The sequence below is a fragment of the Macaca fascicularis genome, chromosome 1, assembly GCF_037993035.2.
Source record: "Macaca fascicularis isolate 582-1 chromosome 1, T2T-MFA8v1.1".
Classification (NCBI taxonomy): Eukaryota; Metazoa; Chordata; class Mammalia; order Primates; family Cercopithecidae; genus Macaca; species Macaca fascicularis.
In genome coordinates this window covers 189,679,986-189,698,514 of record NC_088375.1, presented here as the reverse complement: position 1 = coordinate 189,698,514, position 18,529 = coordinate 189,679,986, and the positions used below count along the sequence as shown (strand labels likewise).

Here is an 18,529-nt window from a genome sequence, read left to right as displayed (position 1 = left end):
TGACAGTCTAGTAAAAGAGAACTATTTGTAAATAAATTGTAATGTAGCGTGCTAAATACTAAAGTAGATATATGTATACAGTAAGTGAAGGCATAAAAGCAAAAAGAATCAATTTTGTATCTATTCTTGGCTACTCTTAATAAGGTCTTGAGACTCTATTAAATTATTCTCCTCTAGTTCTTATTTGTAAAATTGGTACAAAACCATCATTTAAAAGAAAGTTCAAAGGAAACCAGAAAATATTATTATGCAATTGCAAGGGATACACGGATTCTCGATGGAAGTTCTTTCCCACTTTCAGACTGCTCTAGCTTCTCGCCTCTGACTGATGAAATTTCTCTATTACTTGTTATTCTTCTTGGATTACATTCTTTAGGCATTTATGATAGGGAAATAAAAGGAACAAGGAAGGCTGGCAAGGTAAAATGTGAAATCAGGACAAGGCCAGACCACAGGGTAGGAAAGGAAGGTGGGAAATGGGCAAGTATGAAGAAACCTCTTAGGGTGCTCTAGTTTGGACAAGAGGGGGACAAAAACTTCAAAAGGAGGTAGAACAGAGTCTGGAAGGGAGAAAAGGGCTGACAAGGGCAGTCTTTTTTTTTTTTTTTTAATGAAATAGGGTCTCACTTTGTCACCCAGATTGCAGTGCAGTGGTGCAATCTTGACTCACTGCAGCCTCGATCTCCTGGGATCAAGTGATCCTAGTGCCTCAGCCCCCAAGTAGCTGGGACTACAGGTGACTGCCACCACACCTGGCTAATATTTTGTAGAGACAGGGTTTTGCCATGTTGCCCAGGCTGGTCTTGAACTCCTGAACTCAAGTAATCCACCAACTTGGCCTCCCAAAATGCTAGGATTACAGGTGTAAGCCACTATTCTAGCCAACAAGGGCAGTCTTGGTTTGCCTCAGGCTGACCCCTGTACCTGACATCTCCAGATAGCCATCATCATTCAGGCGGCAGGCCTCAGTCAAAGTGAGAAACAGGCAGCCAATGGGATCCAGGGGGTGGCCCACCCAGCCCTCCAGGTTTGTGATGGTTGTGGTTCCTCTCTGCAACAGTTCTGGAAACAAGCAGGTTAAAATTTTAGACAGTGATAGAGACAAACTGCTATCTGTCCCTGCCTGGGTCTTCTTATCAGTCTCTCCAGCCTTGACCCTGAGAGTCAAATAAAAGCTTCTCTATTGTCTTGCTTTGGGTTGAAAGGGCTGGCCTCAAACATACCAGCCAGCTATAAGGTCATGTGGTCTGCATTTGGGTTGCCTGCTGGTAGTGCATACATGGATACAGCTTTACAGGTTTTTGTTTTAAGAGATACCTGAGTCTTCTGAATAGCTGGTACTACAGGCACATGCTACCATGCTCTGCTAATTTTATTTTATTTAAAAATTTATTTTTGAGACAGAGTCTCACTCTATTGCCCAGGCTGGAGTGCAGTGGCGTGATCTTGGCTCATTGCAACCTCTGCCTCCTGGGTTCAAATGATTCTCGTGCCTCAGCCTCCAGAGTAGCTGGGACTACAGGCATGTGCCACCATGACTGACAAATTTTTGTATTTTTGGTAGAACTGGGGTTTGCTATGTTGGCCAGGCTGGTTTCGACCTCCTGGCCTAAGTGAGCCACCTGCCTCAGCCTCCCAAAGTCCTGGGATTACAGGTGTGAGCCACTGTGCCTGGCATATTTAGTTTAATTAAATTAATTAATTATTTATTTTGAGATGGAGTTCTGCTCTTGTTGCCCAGGCTGAAGTGGAATGGTGTGATCTTGGCTTACTGCAACCTCTGCCTCTCAGGTTCAAGCAATTCTTCTGCCTCAGCCTCCCGAGCAGCTGGGATTACAGGCATGCACCACCATGCCTGGCTAATTTTTTGTATTTTTAGTAGAGATGGGGTTTCTCCATGTTGGTTAGGCTGGTCTTGAACTCCCGACCTCAGGTGATCACCTGCCTCGGCCTCCCAAAGTGCTGGGATTACAGGGGTAAGCCACTGTGCCCAGCCTTTATTTTATTTTTGTAAAGACAGGGTCTCACCATGTTGCCCAGCCTGGTCTCAACTCCTGGCCTCAAGCAATTCTCCTACCTGGGCCTCCCAGAGTGCTGGGATTATAGGTGTGAGTCACCATGCCTGTCTACAGCTTTACAGTTTAAACATGGTCTTCTCATACAAGATCTTAATGAGCCTTCTAACTGCCTTATGAGGGAGGCAAACAGGTATTATTCCCAAATTAACAGATGAGAAAACTGAGATTCATAAAGTGAAGCATTCCACACAGCAAGGAGAATGACCTGGAATTCCCTAGCTCTTCCGGGCCTTGTATCCTCCGAGGATCCTCATCAGCTTTGGGCCTAAGGGGGTTAGATGGCTCCTAATTACTATACCTTTCTTCTGATGCTTGTAGATTTCCAGTTGCCGCTGCTGCTGCAACCTCAGAGTATTAATAATGGCCACTGTGAGTCTGAGGGCCTCTTTTGGATAACCATGGGAACGTAGGGCATCAACCCGAGCACAGGCTGTAGGCACATGCTCTACCAAATAAGAAGAAGATATTTTGGTCTAGTTAAAATTTCAAATCAGGAAAATTTACACCTGACAAAGAGGGTTTGTATTCAGTCCAGTTCCTCAAATTCAACCTGACATCTACTATATACCAGAAACTGTGTCTTTATCTTTGAAGATATAAAAAGTTGAATAAATCACAGGTGATATCTTGAAAGAGCTACCTTGCAGCCTCAGCGTGGTCTATGGTGTTGAAAGGGACACACAAGTAGGATAATAAAATGTAGTTTCTCTCTTTGCAAACATATATTATACTATGGGAAACCAATGGAGGTAGCAACTAACTGCCTAATGGGAAAAGTCTCATTCATTTAATTAATCCTACATTTCCTGAAAACCTATTATATGCCACGGAGTATGCTTGGCAAAGGAAGTACATAGATGAATAAGAAATGGTCATTGCTCTCAAAGAGCACACAAATGATACATAAACATAATTATAAAGCAGCTAAAAAGAAGTAACATGATAGGAATATATATAGAGAAAATAATATTTGAGCTGTGCTTTGAAGGACAAGTAAGATTTCAAACAGGTAGACAAACAGGGAAAGACATTCCTGACAAAGGAAACATAAGCAGGGGCATATTGTAAAAGCATAAAAATTATTCAATATATTAACAGCATCCATCTTCAGAGTATGGCAAATAGTTCCATGTAGTTAAGAATTATGTTATGTGGCTTAAGATAGCCTGGAAAAGGTAGAGTCTGGAATATAAACAGCTTTGAATGCCATTCTATGGAGTTTGAATTTACCTTAGGGATAATGGAAGACTACCAAACCAAAGACTTACAAATAGGTGAGTAATTATAACAAGCTTTATGGTTTATTTTGTGCTTTTTTCTTAAAGATAAAATTAAAAATTACAGAAGTAATTGCAGAAAATTTGAAAATACTTATAAAGAAATATAAAATAAAAATCAGAAATAATCACTCTTTCCAGTGTCATGTATATTTACTCACACTTTTCTATTAATTTTTTTTTTTAGATGGAGTTTCACTCTGTCACCCAGACTGGAGTACAGTGGCGTGATCTCGGCTCACTGCAACCTCCAGCATCCAGGTTCAGGCAATTCTCCTGCCTCAGCCTCCTGAGTAGCTGGTATTACAGATGTGTGCCACCACACCCGGATAATTTCTGTACTTTTACTAGAGACAGGGTTTCACCATGTTGGCCAGGCTGGTCTCAAACTCCTGACCTCAGGTGATCCGCCCACCTCAGTCTCTCAAAGTGCTGGGATAACAGGTGTGAACCACTATGCCCAGTCTAGTAAGTTTTTACTAAAAATGGGATGGTATTAACACTTACTGTTTTGTAACTGGGCTTCCACTTAATAATACATTGTAAATATTTTTCCATGTTATCAAATATACATCTATAACATTAAAAATGATTACATATCATTCTGGTGAATACATGTATATCTATTGAGCTAATCAATCCCCTATTGTTGGACATTTATATGGTTTCCATTTTTTCTCATCTACCTTATTTTTGTACATGCTGTAATGAACCCCTTAGCTATATGCATATCCTTAGTTAATTATGGCTCAGGATAAATTCCTACAGGTAGAATTCCTGGATCACATGGTATGAACATATTTTAAAAGCTTTTGATAAGAAGAAATACCCTTCAGAAAGACTGTAAGTATTTACACTCCTATAAGTAGTGGTAACCTAGCTCCATGCAACTTCTCCCACACCAGAAACTAATTATCTTAATTAAAAACGCCTGACCATTTGAAAATCAAAAAATGCTAACTCAGTGTTGTTTTAATTTGCATCTTTGTTAATGAGGTGTATATTCTTTCACATGCTTATTAGATTTATGTTTTAGAAGTGCTGGATCACAGAAGAAAGATGATCAGAGGGAACTTCAGGTGGTGACTCAGTGTGTCTGGCTATTGCTTTCAAGAGAGAGACGGGCATATCTAGATTCAGCAAAATCTTGAGAAAGACAAAGATATGGTTTGAGAGATGGAGGTAGGTAATTGCGAGAAGACAATGAAAATGTATGTCATTGCTGTAAGACTCGGAAAATGAATATTTTTAAAAAAGAATGTCTCTTTTGAAATGGGTATCCTGTGATAAAGTCAGAGACAGGCTGATTGAGGGAAAGCCAGGAAACTATTTCAGAGGAGGGTTTAAACTCACAATGAAACAGCTCTATCCTGTTATCATGAAGGAAGGTAGGAAGGTGGGAAGGAGAAAAGGAAGACTGCTTGGTGACAAATGTAGATTATGTCCTATTTACTAGCATAGGAGACTAAAAAAAATTCAAATTCAAATTAGTGCTTTTTTTAGCAAAACATGTAATTTTAGAGTAGACTATAATGTTGCTCAATAACTACTGAGTAGACTATTGTTGCTTAATAACTCAGAGAAGCTGTGAACTGAGGCCTAATTGCTTTGTTAGTGCTCTTTGAGATGCATTAACTCCTTTCACCCCTGCCAAAGCTTAGAGGACAGGATGCAAATTCTTATTTGAGGTTGCTGTATCACAACTGAGTATACATGCAAATGGCTTAGGCTTCACATAAATATCCCTAATAAAAGCCCCAAAAGATCTGTGTGAAAACTGTCCAAATTGTAGTTTGAGTTGTAGGTACGTATGAAGATGGCTCATTTGGGCCTGGCATGAAGTGAGGGTGGCTCTCAAGTTCTTAGAGGAGGGCTAGACTTACCAAGCCACAGTGGCTGGCCTTGGGAATTAAAGAGTAGTCTTTCACTTTCCCGCTGGCAGGCAGGAGCTGTATAAACATCACTGCTGATTATTCGCTGTAGGTGGCTATCCTGCCAATGTAATTCACGGCCCTCAATGGCTCTAGTGAACACTGTTCGTCTTGGTCTGGATAAGGAGTCTGGAGAAAGAAGAACATGCAGCAGTACAGTGACAGGCAATTTGAAGTTTTAAGCCCTGGGTCTTCTTCAGGGTGGGAGGTTGGCTGAATAATAGTATTTTAAAAGAATAACTCTGGCAGCAGTATTGAGAACAGGTTATAAGGTGGAAGGGCAATGAGAGCAGCCACTTGCAATCTCTGAGTATCTGTTGTGTTGCCTCCTTCTTGGATAAGCTTTTAGTGTGTGTGTGCTCTTTATAGGAATAACCTTCCCACAGAGATCTATGGCTTCCTTCCTCCTCCTACAGAAGACTAATTTCTCCAGAGATCCAGAAGCTACATGAAATACAAGAGGAGTAGTGGTGCTTAGCCACTCAATCATGAAGATATAAACTGCTTCTATCGAGGTCAAAGGTAGAGAGAAGCAGCTAGGCAATATCCTTGGCCAATCTGTAACTTGTTTCATACCAAGTTTCCCTTATCAGACCAAGGACTTTCATGAAATTCATATTAAGAGTTGAAAGAGAGCTGAAGTTACAGTGGCTTCTGCCTGTAATCCCAGAACTTTGGGGGGCTAAAGTGGGAGGATCACTTGAGGCCAGGAGTTCAAGACCAGCCTGGGCAACATAGCAAGACACTGTCTCTACAAAAAATAAAAAATTTAAAAATTAGCCAGGCATGGTGGCACATGCCTGTAGTCCTAGCTACTTGGGAGGCTAAGGCAGGAGGATCACTTGAACTCAGGAGGTAGACGCTGCAGTGAGCCAAGATTACACCACTGCACTCTAGCCTGGGTGACAGAGCAAAACCCCATTTCAAAAAAAAAAAAAAGAGAAAGAGCTGAAGCTCTGTATATTCAGGTACCTTTATTACACTGGTATCTGCGGCTTACAGTCTTGTTCCCCAATAAGAAAAAACTGATGAGGCCAGGTGTGATAACTCGCACTTGTTATCCCAGCACTTTGGGAGGCTGAGGCTGGCGGATTGCTTGAGTCTAGGAGTTTGAGACCAGTCTGGGGAATGTGGTGAAACCCTGTCTCTACAAAAAATATAAAAATTAGCCGGGCATGGTGGCGTGGGCCTGTAGTCCCAGCTATTCAGGGGCTGAGTCAGGAGGATCACTTGAGCCCGGGAGGTTAAGGCCACAGTGAGCCGAGATCGTGCCACTGGTCTCCAGCCTAGGTAACAAAGCGAGATCATGCCTCAGAAAAAAGAAAAAGAAAAAACTGGCTAATAAAAGACAAACTTGTTTTCTCACTGGAGTCTTATCATGCCATCTCTCTTCAGGAAAAGGGCTGCAGGGAAACCAAAACTGCAGATAAAAATGTAGGCTCAACTCTTAAGGGTGGTATGTAGGAGGACCAAATGAAGATATCTTGCCATAAACCATGGACTTAGGGAGGATCATGGAAATGATATTTAAGGTAATAAGAAACCATGAGGGAGTCACTTAACTGATGCTTTGCCAGATTAATGGCAATTTAAACTATTTTGGGATCAAGAACTGACGTATTGTACCGTATGGACATTTACAGAGATGCCCAAATGAGGTGTGTACCTACTGATTCTGTGCAAAAAAATTATGAGGGAATGTCAGATAATTCATACTGAATATGAAACAACCTAACATATTCAACCATTCAGGAAAAGTCCTTGGAATCTGGTCATTTCTTTAGAATTTAATATATCCCATTGGGTACAGGCTCAGATGGCTGAAGGATATTATCATTCAAGTAGCACTGACAGTATTTACTGAAATTGCTTCTCCTTCATGTTGTCCTCACTGAAAGCACAATGACTCTTCTACTGGCTGGAATCTAAGCTCATCTATTGCTGAACTGAGAATCCACTGGTCTGCTCAACCCACAGTGGACACTGGGCTCCCAATATATTTTTAAATTGATTAAATCAGCGAATAATTACTGCCTACTATACAGTAGGTACTGTTCTTAGTGCTTAGGACATACAAAGTCCCTGTCTTTTTTTTTTTTTTTTTGAGACGGAGTCTCACTCTGTCGCCCAGGCTGGAGTGCAGTGGCCGGATCTCAGCTCACTGCAAGCTCCGCCTCCCGGGTTCACGCCATTCTCCGGCCTCAGCCTCCCGAGTAGCTGGGACTACAGGTGCCCGCCACCTCGCCCGGCTAGTTTTTTTTTTTGTATTTCTTAATAGAGACGGGGTTTCACCGTGTTAGCCAGGATGGTCTCAATCTCCTGACCTCGTGATCCGCCCGTCTCGGCCTCCCAAAGTGCTGGGATTACAGGCTTGAGCCACCGCGCCCGGCCCAAAGTCCCTGTCTTTATGGACCTTTACATTCAATTGGGGAGAGACAGTTAAGTAAATATATAGTGTATCAGATATATCATACAGTTATAAGTGCTATGAAAAAGTCTAAAGCAGAGTTAGGGAGAAAAGCAAGCTGGGGTTAGGCAGGGGGTTATTGTTCTATTCATATATAGAATGGTCTCCAGGCAAAAGGAACAGCAAGTACTAAGTCCTAAGGCAGAAGTATATTTGGAGTGTTTGAGAACAGTGAGGAGGCTAGTATAGTTGGATGGAATGAGCAAGCAGGAGAATCACAGGAGATTAAGTCCGAGACATATTAGAGAACTAGATCATGGAGGGCCAATGTAGGCCATGAGAAAAAGATGACTTTGGGTTTTTGAGAAAGATGAGAGGCTACTGAAGAGCTCTGAGCTGTGAAGGTATATGATGGGACTTGCATTTTATTTATTTATTTATTTTTTTTGAGACAGAGTCTCGCTCTGTAGCCCAGGCTGGAGTGCAGTGGCCGGATCTCAGCTCACTGCAAGCTCCGCCTCCCGGGTTCACGCCATTCTCCGGCCTCAGCCTCCCGAGTAGCTGGGACTACAGGCGCCCGCCACTTCGCCCGGCTATTTTTTTTTTGTATTTCTTAGTAGAGACGGGGTTTCACCGTGTTAGCCAGGATGGTCTCCATCTCCTGACCTCGTGATCCGCCCATCTCGGCCTCCCAAAGTGCTGGGATTACAGGCTTGAGCCACCGCGCCCGGCCGGGACTTGCATTTTAAAAGGATAACTCTGGCAGCAGTATTGAGAACAGGTTATAAGGTGGAAGGGCAGAAGAAGGGGGAGCAATCAGGTGGGCACTACAATAATTTGTGAGAGATGATGGTAGCTGGCAGAGAAATAAAGAGTGGAGATGATGAGCAGTAGTTGGATTCTGCATATATTTCAAATTGGATTTGCTCATGGATTAGAGCTGGGGTGAGAGAGAGTAAAGAATTAAGAATGACTCCAAGGTTTTTTAGAGAGTTGCCATATATGGAGACAGGAAGACTGCAAGAGGAGCAGGTTTGGGTGGGGCTTGAGGGGTAGGAATCCTACTGAGATGCCTGTTAATAGATAAATGGGGATATCAAAAAGGCAGTCTGAATATCAAATATACATGTCTGGAGTTGAGAGGAAAGGTCTGGGCAAGATCTATATATACGAGTTGTTAGTATTTAGATGATTACTAAAACAATGCAACCAACGAAGAAGTATAGAAAGAGGGTGGTGGCCAGGCACGGTGGCTCACTCCTGTAATTCCAGCACTTTGAGAGGCAGAGGTAGGCGGATCACAAGGTCAGGAGTTCGAGACCAGCCAGGCTAACATAGTGAAACCCCATCTCTACTAAAAATACAAAAATTATCAAGCGTGGTGGCGGGCACCTGTAATCCTAGCTACTGAGGAGGCTGAGGCAGGAGAATCACTTGAACCTGGGAGGCGGAGGTTGTGGTGAGCCGAGACCACACCAGTGCACTTCAGCCTGGGCAACAGAGCAAGACTCTATCTCAAACAAAAAAAAAAAAAAAAGAAAGAGAGGTGGTCTGATGACAGATCCCTGGGCACTATGGCATTTTAGGTTGGGAACTGGGGAAGAGACAGTAAAGAGACTTATAAGGAATGGCCAATGAAGTAAGGAGAACCGAGAGAGAATGGTTTCTTGGAAGTCAAATGACAAAGAAGTTTCAAGGAGAGTGTGACCAATGTGTCAAACAGTGCTGATAGGTCAAGTAAGGTTATGACTGAGAACAACTAGTAGATTTAGCAACAGTTAGCATTAGTAACTGATACAAGAGCTGTTTCAGTAGTGGTAGGGATTGAAAGCCTGACTTGGAGTGAATTCAGGGAGATTAAGAACAGAAGAAATGGAGATGGAAAATCTGTACTATTCTTTTTAACTGATTTTTCCTAATTCTACCACCTATTTCTACCACCCAGAGATGCACGTGGAATCACAAGAGTGTTTTCTGTTTTGTTTTGGTAAACAAAACAAAAACCTGTAAAACCCTGTCTTACACAGTAAGACAAAATTCCTACTGGGTCAAAGAATTACTAAAATTGGGATACTAAAGAAAAGCTAGCAAGAATGATGGTGGTAACTGGTGATGCATGAAGAGGGTGTAGTTTTTGGTAATGTCAAGGTTTAGGGTATGATTTTGGGGTTGAATGGCTAAGTTATGGTGGAGGATGAGACTACTGGAAAAGAGGAGATCAAATAATTGAGAGGCCAGGGTATTGAAAGGGTCATCTATGTGGCTACTGAAGTCATCAAGAATTATGATGGGAATCAGCGTGGTGGCTCATGCCTATAATCCCAGCACTTGGGGAGGCCAAGGCAGGAGGACTGCTTGAGCTCAGGAGTTCAAGACTAGCTTGCGCAACATGACGAAACCATCTCTACAAAAAATACACACACACAAAAATTTGGCTGTGAGTGGTGGCTCACGGCGGTAGTCCCAACTACTCGGCAGGCTGAGATAGGAGGATCACTGAAGTCTGGGAGACGGAAGTTGCAGTGAGATGAGAACACGCCACTTCACTCTAGCGTGGGTGACAGAGTGAGACCCAGTCTCAAAAAAAAAAAAAATTAAACAAAAAGAATTACGATAGGAACAGTGATAGAAAGTAGTATTAGTAAGCCAATAGCTAAAAATCTTCAATGAATGAGAGGGATTGACCCAGAGGTCTACAGATGACAAAAACCAGCAGGGTGGCAGACAGTATAGTTTGATGGCATAAACTTAAACCTGGGGTATTTTAAGAAGGTAGGAAGGAGAATTATGTAGAAATGACTTTGAAGAATAGGCAGGAATCAACTGCTTCTCCAGCCCCAAAGGTAAAGGGATGTGAAAGAGGTATCAATCACAACCTGAGAAGGCTTTAGAAGAAGCAACATCTTCAAAGGAGAGCTAACAACAACAAAGAACCAATATATTATGACAGGAAGAAACTGCCAGACCAGGCTGGGTGCGGTGGCTCACGCCTGTAATACTAGCACTTTGGGAGGCCAAGACGGGCAGATCACTTGAGGAGTTTGACACAAGCCTGGCCAATATGGTGAAACCCTGTATCTACCAAATATACAAAAATTAGCCAGGTGTGGTGGCCCGCGCCTGTAGTACCAACTACTCAGGAAGCTGAGGCAGGAGAATTGCTTGAACCTGGAAGGCGGAGGTTGCAGTGAGCTGAGATCACACTACTGCACTCCAGCCTGGGCAACAGAACAAGGCATGTGTTTGTATGCATTTGACCCTCTCTATGCTATCCAAAGCCACTATCAAAGAGATGGCTTCCTGTGTTGTGGAAGCTAGATGAGTGCCAGGAAAGGGTAAATAAGTGGCAAAATTGTAGCCTTTTCATCTTCCATTACCTTAGTTGTCTTAAATATACTGACAACTAATTATGGTACAGAAGAAGACCAAACAAAAACAATAATTTTCGTGATTTCCTTCTTGAGACTGAAAATACCAATGGAGTTATTTAAAATAAAAGGAACTGCCAGGCGCAGTGACTCATGGCTGTAATCCCAGCACTTTGAGAGGTTGAGGTGGGTGGATCACCTGAGGTCAGGAGTTCGAGACCATGCTGGCCAACATGGCAAAACCCTGTCTCTACTAAAAATACAAAAATTAGCCAGGTGTGGTGGCTGTCACACCTGCAATCTCAGCTACTCGGGAGGCTGAGGCATGAGAATCACTTGAACCCTGGAGGCAGAGGTTGCAGTGAGCCAAGATCGCACCACTGTACTCCAGCCTGGGGGATAGAGCAAGACCTTGTCTCCAAATAAAATAAAATAAAATAAAATAAAATAAAAGGAACCAATTGTAAAATCAGTGTCTGATAAAATCTTCTACCAATAAAGGCTCTCAATAGGCTAAAGAATAATCAATTGACAACATCAAATAGATCAATTGACAACATCAAATAGACTGAATTAGTTGAACTAAAACTGATACGAATGCTGATGTCAAGTGATATCTGCAGGCCAGTGGGCTCAAAAGGTGGAGTGTATGGTATCACTGTACTGGAAGTGTCTTAAAATGGGGCAGGAATCCTACCAATAATATGGGAGGATGATCCCACCCAGCTATTTGCTGTATAAAAATTTGAGGAAAACAGAAGTAAGAAAAGTTTTTAAAAGTTTTTAAAACTGCTTTTTATAGGTCTTTTGTTCCTCCCCTAAGTTAGGTCTGAGCTAAACCAACCCCAACTGAAGCCAAGACATTTAATACATTAGACAGGAAGAACCTGAAGAGTAGACCAGGAGTCATGCAGAGGGCTCTAGGACATTATGCTAGGCACTGTAAGGACACTAGATGTGGAAAAGGATAGCAACTCAATGTCAAAGATAAAAGCTTATCCTTACTTAAGGTTCGGCATTTCAAGATGAATAAAAACACAGGGTTTTCTTATTTAGAATAGCAATTCTGACAGCCAAAAGGCTATCCAGCTGCCATTGTTCTAGGTTTACCCTCCCACCTTTCGAAGTTCCAGGTACAAAGAGCCTAAAAGGACACCTGGCTCACCTGGGCTGTGAATGGCATTCTGGGGAAGTGCATTGGTGATGTTGGGCAGCTCATGTCCATAGTTTCCATCCTCCAGGGGACAGACATCCAGGTCGCTCCACTTCTGCAGCTGCTGCAGCCAGCAGGATTTCTCCTCCAGTTTGCAGTGTGGATTTAAAATTATGCACACCCATAAAGCCCCTGGAAAATAAAGCAACCCATATTCTTAACATCTCTCCTTTGATGTAAGCCTTAATGTTTCAGTTTCATTTTTAGATGGTAGAGAAACTTTCCAAAGCATTAACTTTTCTTAATGTAAAAAATTCGCTAAGATTTTTAGAACTGGCTTGTTTTTCCTTCCCAACACTTCCTTAAAGTAGAGTGACTGTCTTATTTGAATCTGTGTGCCTGTGATATAAAGACAGACTTAGGCTTGAACTCTGAGCTCAAATCTGCAGTGTAATAAATATTTATTAAGAGCCTTCTATGTTAAGGCTCTGTGCTGGTGAATAAAACCGACACTGTTCCTACCCTTGAGGAACTGTCTAGTGAGGGAGACAGATAAATAAACATAATTCCATTTGAATATGATAAGTATTAAGATAAAGATACGTTCAGGGTATGAAAGCATATGCATAGAGGAAGGGCATTTAGTACAAGGACATGGTTGGAAGCGAGGAAGTCAGAAAAAGTTTTATTTTTTTGCTTAGCTGAACTTCCTGAGCTTCATCAAATCATTCAATTGTCAAACTGAGATCATAAAAATACCTACTTTGTAGGGCTATTGTGAGAATTAAATGAGATAACCTTTGTCAAGGGTCTAGCATATTACCTAGCACATAGTAGAATCTTAGTATTTGCTTATTCAAAAAAAATAAAGTATTTGGACTTGGATTTTCAAACTGCTGATAACTTGTGATGCCTTAAAACTATTCCTTTCTTGGGATTTTTTTTTTCTTTTTTTTTTTTTTTGAAACGAAGTCTCGCTCTTGTCCCTCCAAGCTGGAGTGTGATGGGGCGATCTTGGCTTATTGCAACCTCCGCCTCCTGAGTTCAAGGGATTCTCCTGCCTCGGTGCCCCAACCCCACGCCCCCCACCCCGAGTAGCTGGGATTACAGGCGCCTGCCACCACGCCTGGCTAATTTTTGTATTTTGTTGCCCAGGCTGGAGTGCAGCGGCGCGATGTCAGCTCACTGCAAGCTCCGACTCCCGGGTTCACGCCATTCTCCTGCCTCAGCCTCCCAAGTAGCTGGGACTACAGCCACCTGCCACCAAGCCTGGCTAATTTTTTGTATTTGTAGTAGAGACGGGGTTTCACCGTGTTAGCCAGGATGGTCTCGATCTCCTGATCTCATGATCTGCCCACCTTGGCCTCCCAAAGTGCTGGGATTACAGGCGGTGCAACTGGCTGCAGTGTGTCTTAATATAAACATCCTTTAGGATGTAGTTACATCCATGGATGGAAGTACATTTGGACACTATTTCAAAGCCAAATAGGAATGTTTTAAAAAGCCATATTAGCCTCAATTTCAGATATTAATTGAAGATGAAAATTAATTTCTGGCTGGGTGCTGTGGCTCACACTTATAAACCCAGCGCTTCGGCAGGCCGAGGAGGGCAGATCACTTGAGCTCAGGAGTTTGAGACCAGCCTGGGCAACATGGTGAAACGCTGTCTCTCCCAAAAATACAAAAAATTAGCTGGGCATGGTGGTGCGCACCCAGCTGGTCCCAGCTACTCAGGAGGCTGAGGTGAGAGGATTGTTTGAGCCCAGGAGGTGGAAGTTACAGTGAGCGGAGATCACACCACTGCACTCCAGCATGGGTGACTGAAAAAAAAAAAAGAAAAAACCCTCATTTCTACTGTTTCAATTCAATTTTTTAAATGTACCATGAAAAAGAAACTATATGATGTGTTGGGTACAGTGGCTCACGCCTGTAATCCCAGCACTTTGGGAGGCGGAGGCCGGCTGATCACCTGAGATCGTGAGTTCAAGACCAGCCTGACCACCATGGAGAAACCCTATCTCTACTAAAAATACAAAAAATTAGCCAGGTGTGGTGGTGCATGCCTGTAATGCCAGCTACTTGGGAGGCTGTGGTAGGAGAATCGCTTGAACCTGGTAGGTACAGGTTGCAGTGAGACGAGATCCCGCCATTGCACTCCAGCCTGGGCAACAAAAGCGAAACTCCGTTTCAAAAAAAAAAAAAAAAGAAAAAGAAAAAAGGAACTAATACTTACAACAGTGACTCTTCAGGGGATTATAGTAACATTTATTTTACAGTTTAACAAGGGCTTTTCATCTATAGTGTAGAAACAGATTTTCATATTTAATCTTCACAGGTAAAAAAGAGGACCAAAAAAGAAGCTACTAAATCTGGCAACTTCAGAAGAACTCTGGTGATCTTAGGAATCGCAAAATCAGTAGGATAATAGGAAGGGAAAACAGATTGGGTGAGATGAGAGGCTTAAGAGGTAAAGAAACAGGGTGCTAATTCTAGTCCTGGAGGAGTTCCTATTTCCTAGGCATTTTGATATTAAGAAGGGGATCCTGGCTGGGCGCGGTGGCTCATGCCTGTAATCCCAGCACTTTGGGAGGCGGAGGTGGCTGGATTGCTTGGGGTCAGGAGTTCGAGACCAGCCTGGCCAACATGGCGAAACTCCATCTCTACTAAAAATACAAAAAATTAGCCAGGCATCATGGTGTGTGCCTATAATCCCAGTTACTCAGGACGCTGAGGCAGGAGAATCTCTTGAGTCCAGGAGGCGAAGGTTGTAGTGAGCCAAGATTGAGCTATTGCACTCCAGCCTGGGCGACAGAGCGAGACTCTGTTTAAAAAAAAAAAAATCCCTAGAAAGTGAGCACGAGTACTTTCACCTATAAGTTAAAAATGAGTTTTCTGTCTTGTTAATTATGTCCTTATAAATTTGTTTCAATACAATTACAACCCTGAGAAAGAGACAAAGCAAAAAATCCTACCAGTTGCCTGTATAAAACAGCACTCACAGGACTGTTATCAGTATCCAGAAGCATATTTTCCTACAACTTAAAAAAAAGTGTTGGCTGGGTACAGTGTCTCATGCTTGTAATACCAGTGCTTGCGGAGGCTGAGGTGGGAGGATCACAAGGCCAGCAGTTTGAGATCAGCCTGGGCAACAGTGAGACCCTATCTCTACAACAAATTAGAATTGGCTGAATGTGGTAGCCTGTGCCTGTAATCCTAGCTACTTGGGAAGCTGAGGTGGAAGTATTTCTTGAGCCCAGGAGTTTGAGTTGCAGTGAGTTATGATCACACCACTGTATTCCAGCCTAGGGGACAGTGAGATCCTGTCTCAAAGTAAATCAATAAAAAGACATTTGGCTTGGGCTTGGTGGCTCATGTCTGTGGTCCCAGCACTTTGGGAGGCTGAGGCAGGTGGATCACTGGAGTTCAGGAGTTTGAGACCAGCCTCGCCAACATGGTGAAAGCCTGTCTCTACAAAAGTAGAAAAATTAGCCAGGCGTGGTGGTGCGCGCCTGTAGTCCCAGCTACTTGGGAGGCTGAGGCAGGAAAATCAAGTGAACCGAGGAGGCAGAGGTTGTAGTGAGCTGAGACCACACCACTGCACTCCAGACTGGGCAACAGAGTGAGACTCTTTCTCAAAAAACAACAAAAAATTTTAAAAGCATCAACTCTAAGCAAAGGTAGCTACTATGGAAATTAAAATTTTATATAATTATTAAATATTAAATATAATAATAAAATAATAGCTATCATTGATTTCTTTTTATCAGCTAGGGATTAAGGTGTTAAGCACTTTATCTCATTCAGTCCTTTAACTCTGAGGGTCAACAGGTCTTGATTTGGATGTAAAAGACAGAAAATAGGGAATCAAGGATAACCCTTAAATTTTCTTCTTGAGCAATGATGGAATCTTGCTCTGTCACCCAGGCTAAAGTGCAGTGGCATGATCTCAGCTCACTGAAATGTCTGCCTCCCAGGTTCAAGCAATTCTCCTGCCTCAGCCTCCTGAGTAACTGGGATTACAGGCACCCGCCACCATGCCCGGTTAATTTTTTTTTTTTTTTTTTTTTTGGAGACAGAGTCTCGCTCTGTCGTCCAGGCTGGAGTGCAGTGGCCGGATCTCAGCTCACTGCAAGCTCCGCCTCCCGGGTTCACGCCATTCTCCTGCCTCAGCCTCCCGAGTAGCTGGGACTACAGGCGCCCGCCACCTCGCCCGGCTAGTTTTTTGTATTTTTTAGTAGAGACGAGGTTTCACCGTGTTAGCCAGGATAGTCTCGATCTCTTGACCTCGTGATCCACCCGTCTCGGCCTCCCAAAGTGCTGGGATTACAGGCTTGAGCCACCGCACCCGGCCAATTTTTTTTTTTTTTAATTTTTTTTTTTTTTTTTTTTTTTAGATGGAGTCTCACTCTGTCACCCAGGCTGGAGTGGCATAGTTTCGGCTCACTGCAAGCTCCGCCTCCCGGGTTCACGCCGTTCTCCTGCCTCAGCCTCCCGAGTAGCTGGGACTACAGGTGCCCACCACCACGCCTGGCTAATTTTTTGTATTTTTAGTAGAGACAGGGTTTCACCGTGTCAGCCAGGATGGTCTCAATCTCCTGACCTCGTCATCCACCCGCTTCAGCCTCCCAAAGTGCTGGAATTACAGGCGTGAGCCACCGCGCCTGGCCAATTTTTTGTATTTTTAGTAGAGACAGGGTTTCACCATGTTGGCCAGACTTGTCTTGAACTCCTGAACTCAGGCGATCTGCCCGCCTTGGCCTCCCAATGTGCGAGGATTACAGGCGTGATCCTAGCTCAATGGCGCCTGGCCGTTGAGCAACAAGATAATACATCTTGATGCTATATATTGAGATGGCAATAACAAGTGGAAAATAAGGCTTTGGCAGAAAAATTAAGAGTTCTGTGATGTCTGTATTAAGTTGGAGATGTGATGGGCAGCTGGACACAGCCTGGAGCTCAGGGGAAAGATCAGGGCTAGAGACATACATTTGTGATTTACCTGCATCTGGGTAGTATTTAAAGCCATGGGACTGAATATATAATCATTTAGGTAAAGAATGTAAACAGGAAAGTGGATGCTAGGGGGCACTCAATATTTAGAAGGGTTAAGGAAAGGCAGAGAAGCCTGCAAAGGTGACTGAGTGAAAGTCACCAGGAACACAGTGGGGAAACCCAGTGGGTATGCAGTTATGGAGACCAAGAGAAGAGTGTTTCAAAAAGAGTATGGGCATGTGGCTCGTGCCTATAATCCCAGCACTTTGGGAGATGGAGGTGGTAGAATTGCTTGAGGCTAGGAGTTCAAGACCAGCCTGGGCAATATAGCGAGAGCCTGTTGCTACAAAAGAAAGGAAAAATAAAAGAGTATGGTCAAGTTTAGTGAAAACCGCTAAGAATTTTGAAGTAAGATGAGAACAGAGAAGTGACTGTTGTATTTAGCAATATGGAAATTACTTGTGATTTCGAGAACAGCTACTTCAGGAGACTGGCAGCAATGGGCAATGGAAACCCAACTAGAGTGGGCTCAAGAAAGAACGGAGGGGAGCAAATGGAAAGAGTGACCACAGATAATTTTTTAAAGAAGTGTTGTTTCAAAGGGGAGAAGAGAAATGGGTTAATAGTTGGTGGGGACAGTTGGATCATCAAAGGAGTATTTTTTAAAATTTGAGATTAAAGATATTAGAGCAGGCGAGGCACGGTGGCTGACACCTGTAATCCCAACACTTTGGGAGGCCGAGGCAGGTGGATCACCTGAGGTCTGGAGTTTGAGACCTGCCCGGCCAACATGGCGAAACCCCATCTCTACTAAAAATACAAAAATTAGCCAGGCATGGTGGTACACGCCTGTAGTTCCAGCTACTCAGGGGGCTGAGGCAGAAGAATTGCTTCAATCCAGGAGGCAGAGGTTGCAGTGAGCCAAGACTGTGCCACTGTACTCCATCCTGCGTGACAGAGTGAGACTCTGTCTCAAAAAAAAAAAAAAAAAAAAGATACTAGAGCATATTTGTATGCTGATGGGAATGATCTTGTAGAGAAAGAAAAGTTAATAATGCCCAAGCAAAGAAATAATTGTAGCAGCAACATTCTTGAGAAAAGGAGATAGAACAGAACCCAGAGCAAACACGTAAGGGTTGGCCTTTCATGACAGCAGAGATACTTTATGGATTTTAACAAAGGAGAAGGCAAACCATATGGGTAGAGACATAGAAAGTATTAGTAGATTTGTAGATGGGGAGATGATGAAACTTCATGTCTGATTGGTCCCAATTTCTCTAGTTCAGAAACAGAAAGTAGTGAGCCATTTCTCTCTATATTTGT

At 43.1% G+C, this 18,529-nt stretch overlaps 1 protein-coding gene across 6 annotated transcripts in view; it reads right to left on the bottom strand.

Moving 5' to 3' along the window:
* ZSWIM5 (zinc finger SWIM-type containing 5) overlaps positions 1-18,529 on the bottom strand; it is a 193,239-nt gene that overhangs the window by 21,062 nt on the left and 153,648 nt on the right. For 5 of the 6 annotated variants that reach the window (XR_012420925.1, XM_045372158.2, XM_065523482.1 and 2 more), the window contains exons 5-8: positions 12,227-12,406; positions 5,239-5,415; positions 2,377-2,523; positions 925-1,062 (exon numbers count right to left, since the gene is read on the bottom strand). Coding sequence is in view for 5 of the 6 variants with exons in the window: in XM_045372158.2 (XP_045228093.1) it covers positions 925-1,062; positions 2,377-2,523; positions 5,239-5,415; positions 12,227-12,406 (642 nt within the window). In the remaining variant the exon portion in view is untranslated. The remainder of the gene's footprint in view (positions 1-924; positions 1,063-2,376; positions 2,524-5,238; positions 5,416-12,226; positions 12,407-18,529) is intronic. The other variant, XM_045372163.2, reaches the window with a different exon arrangement.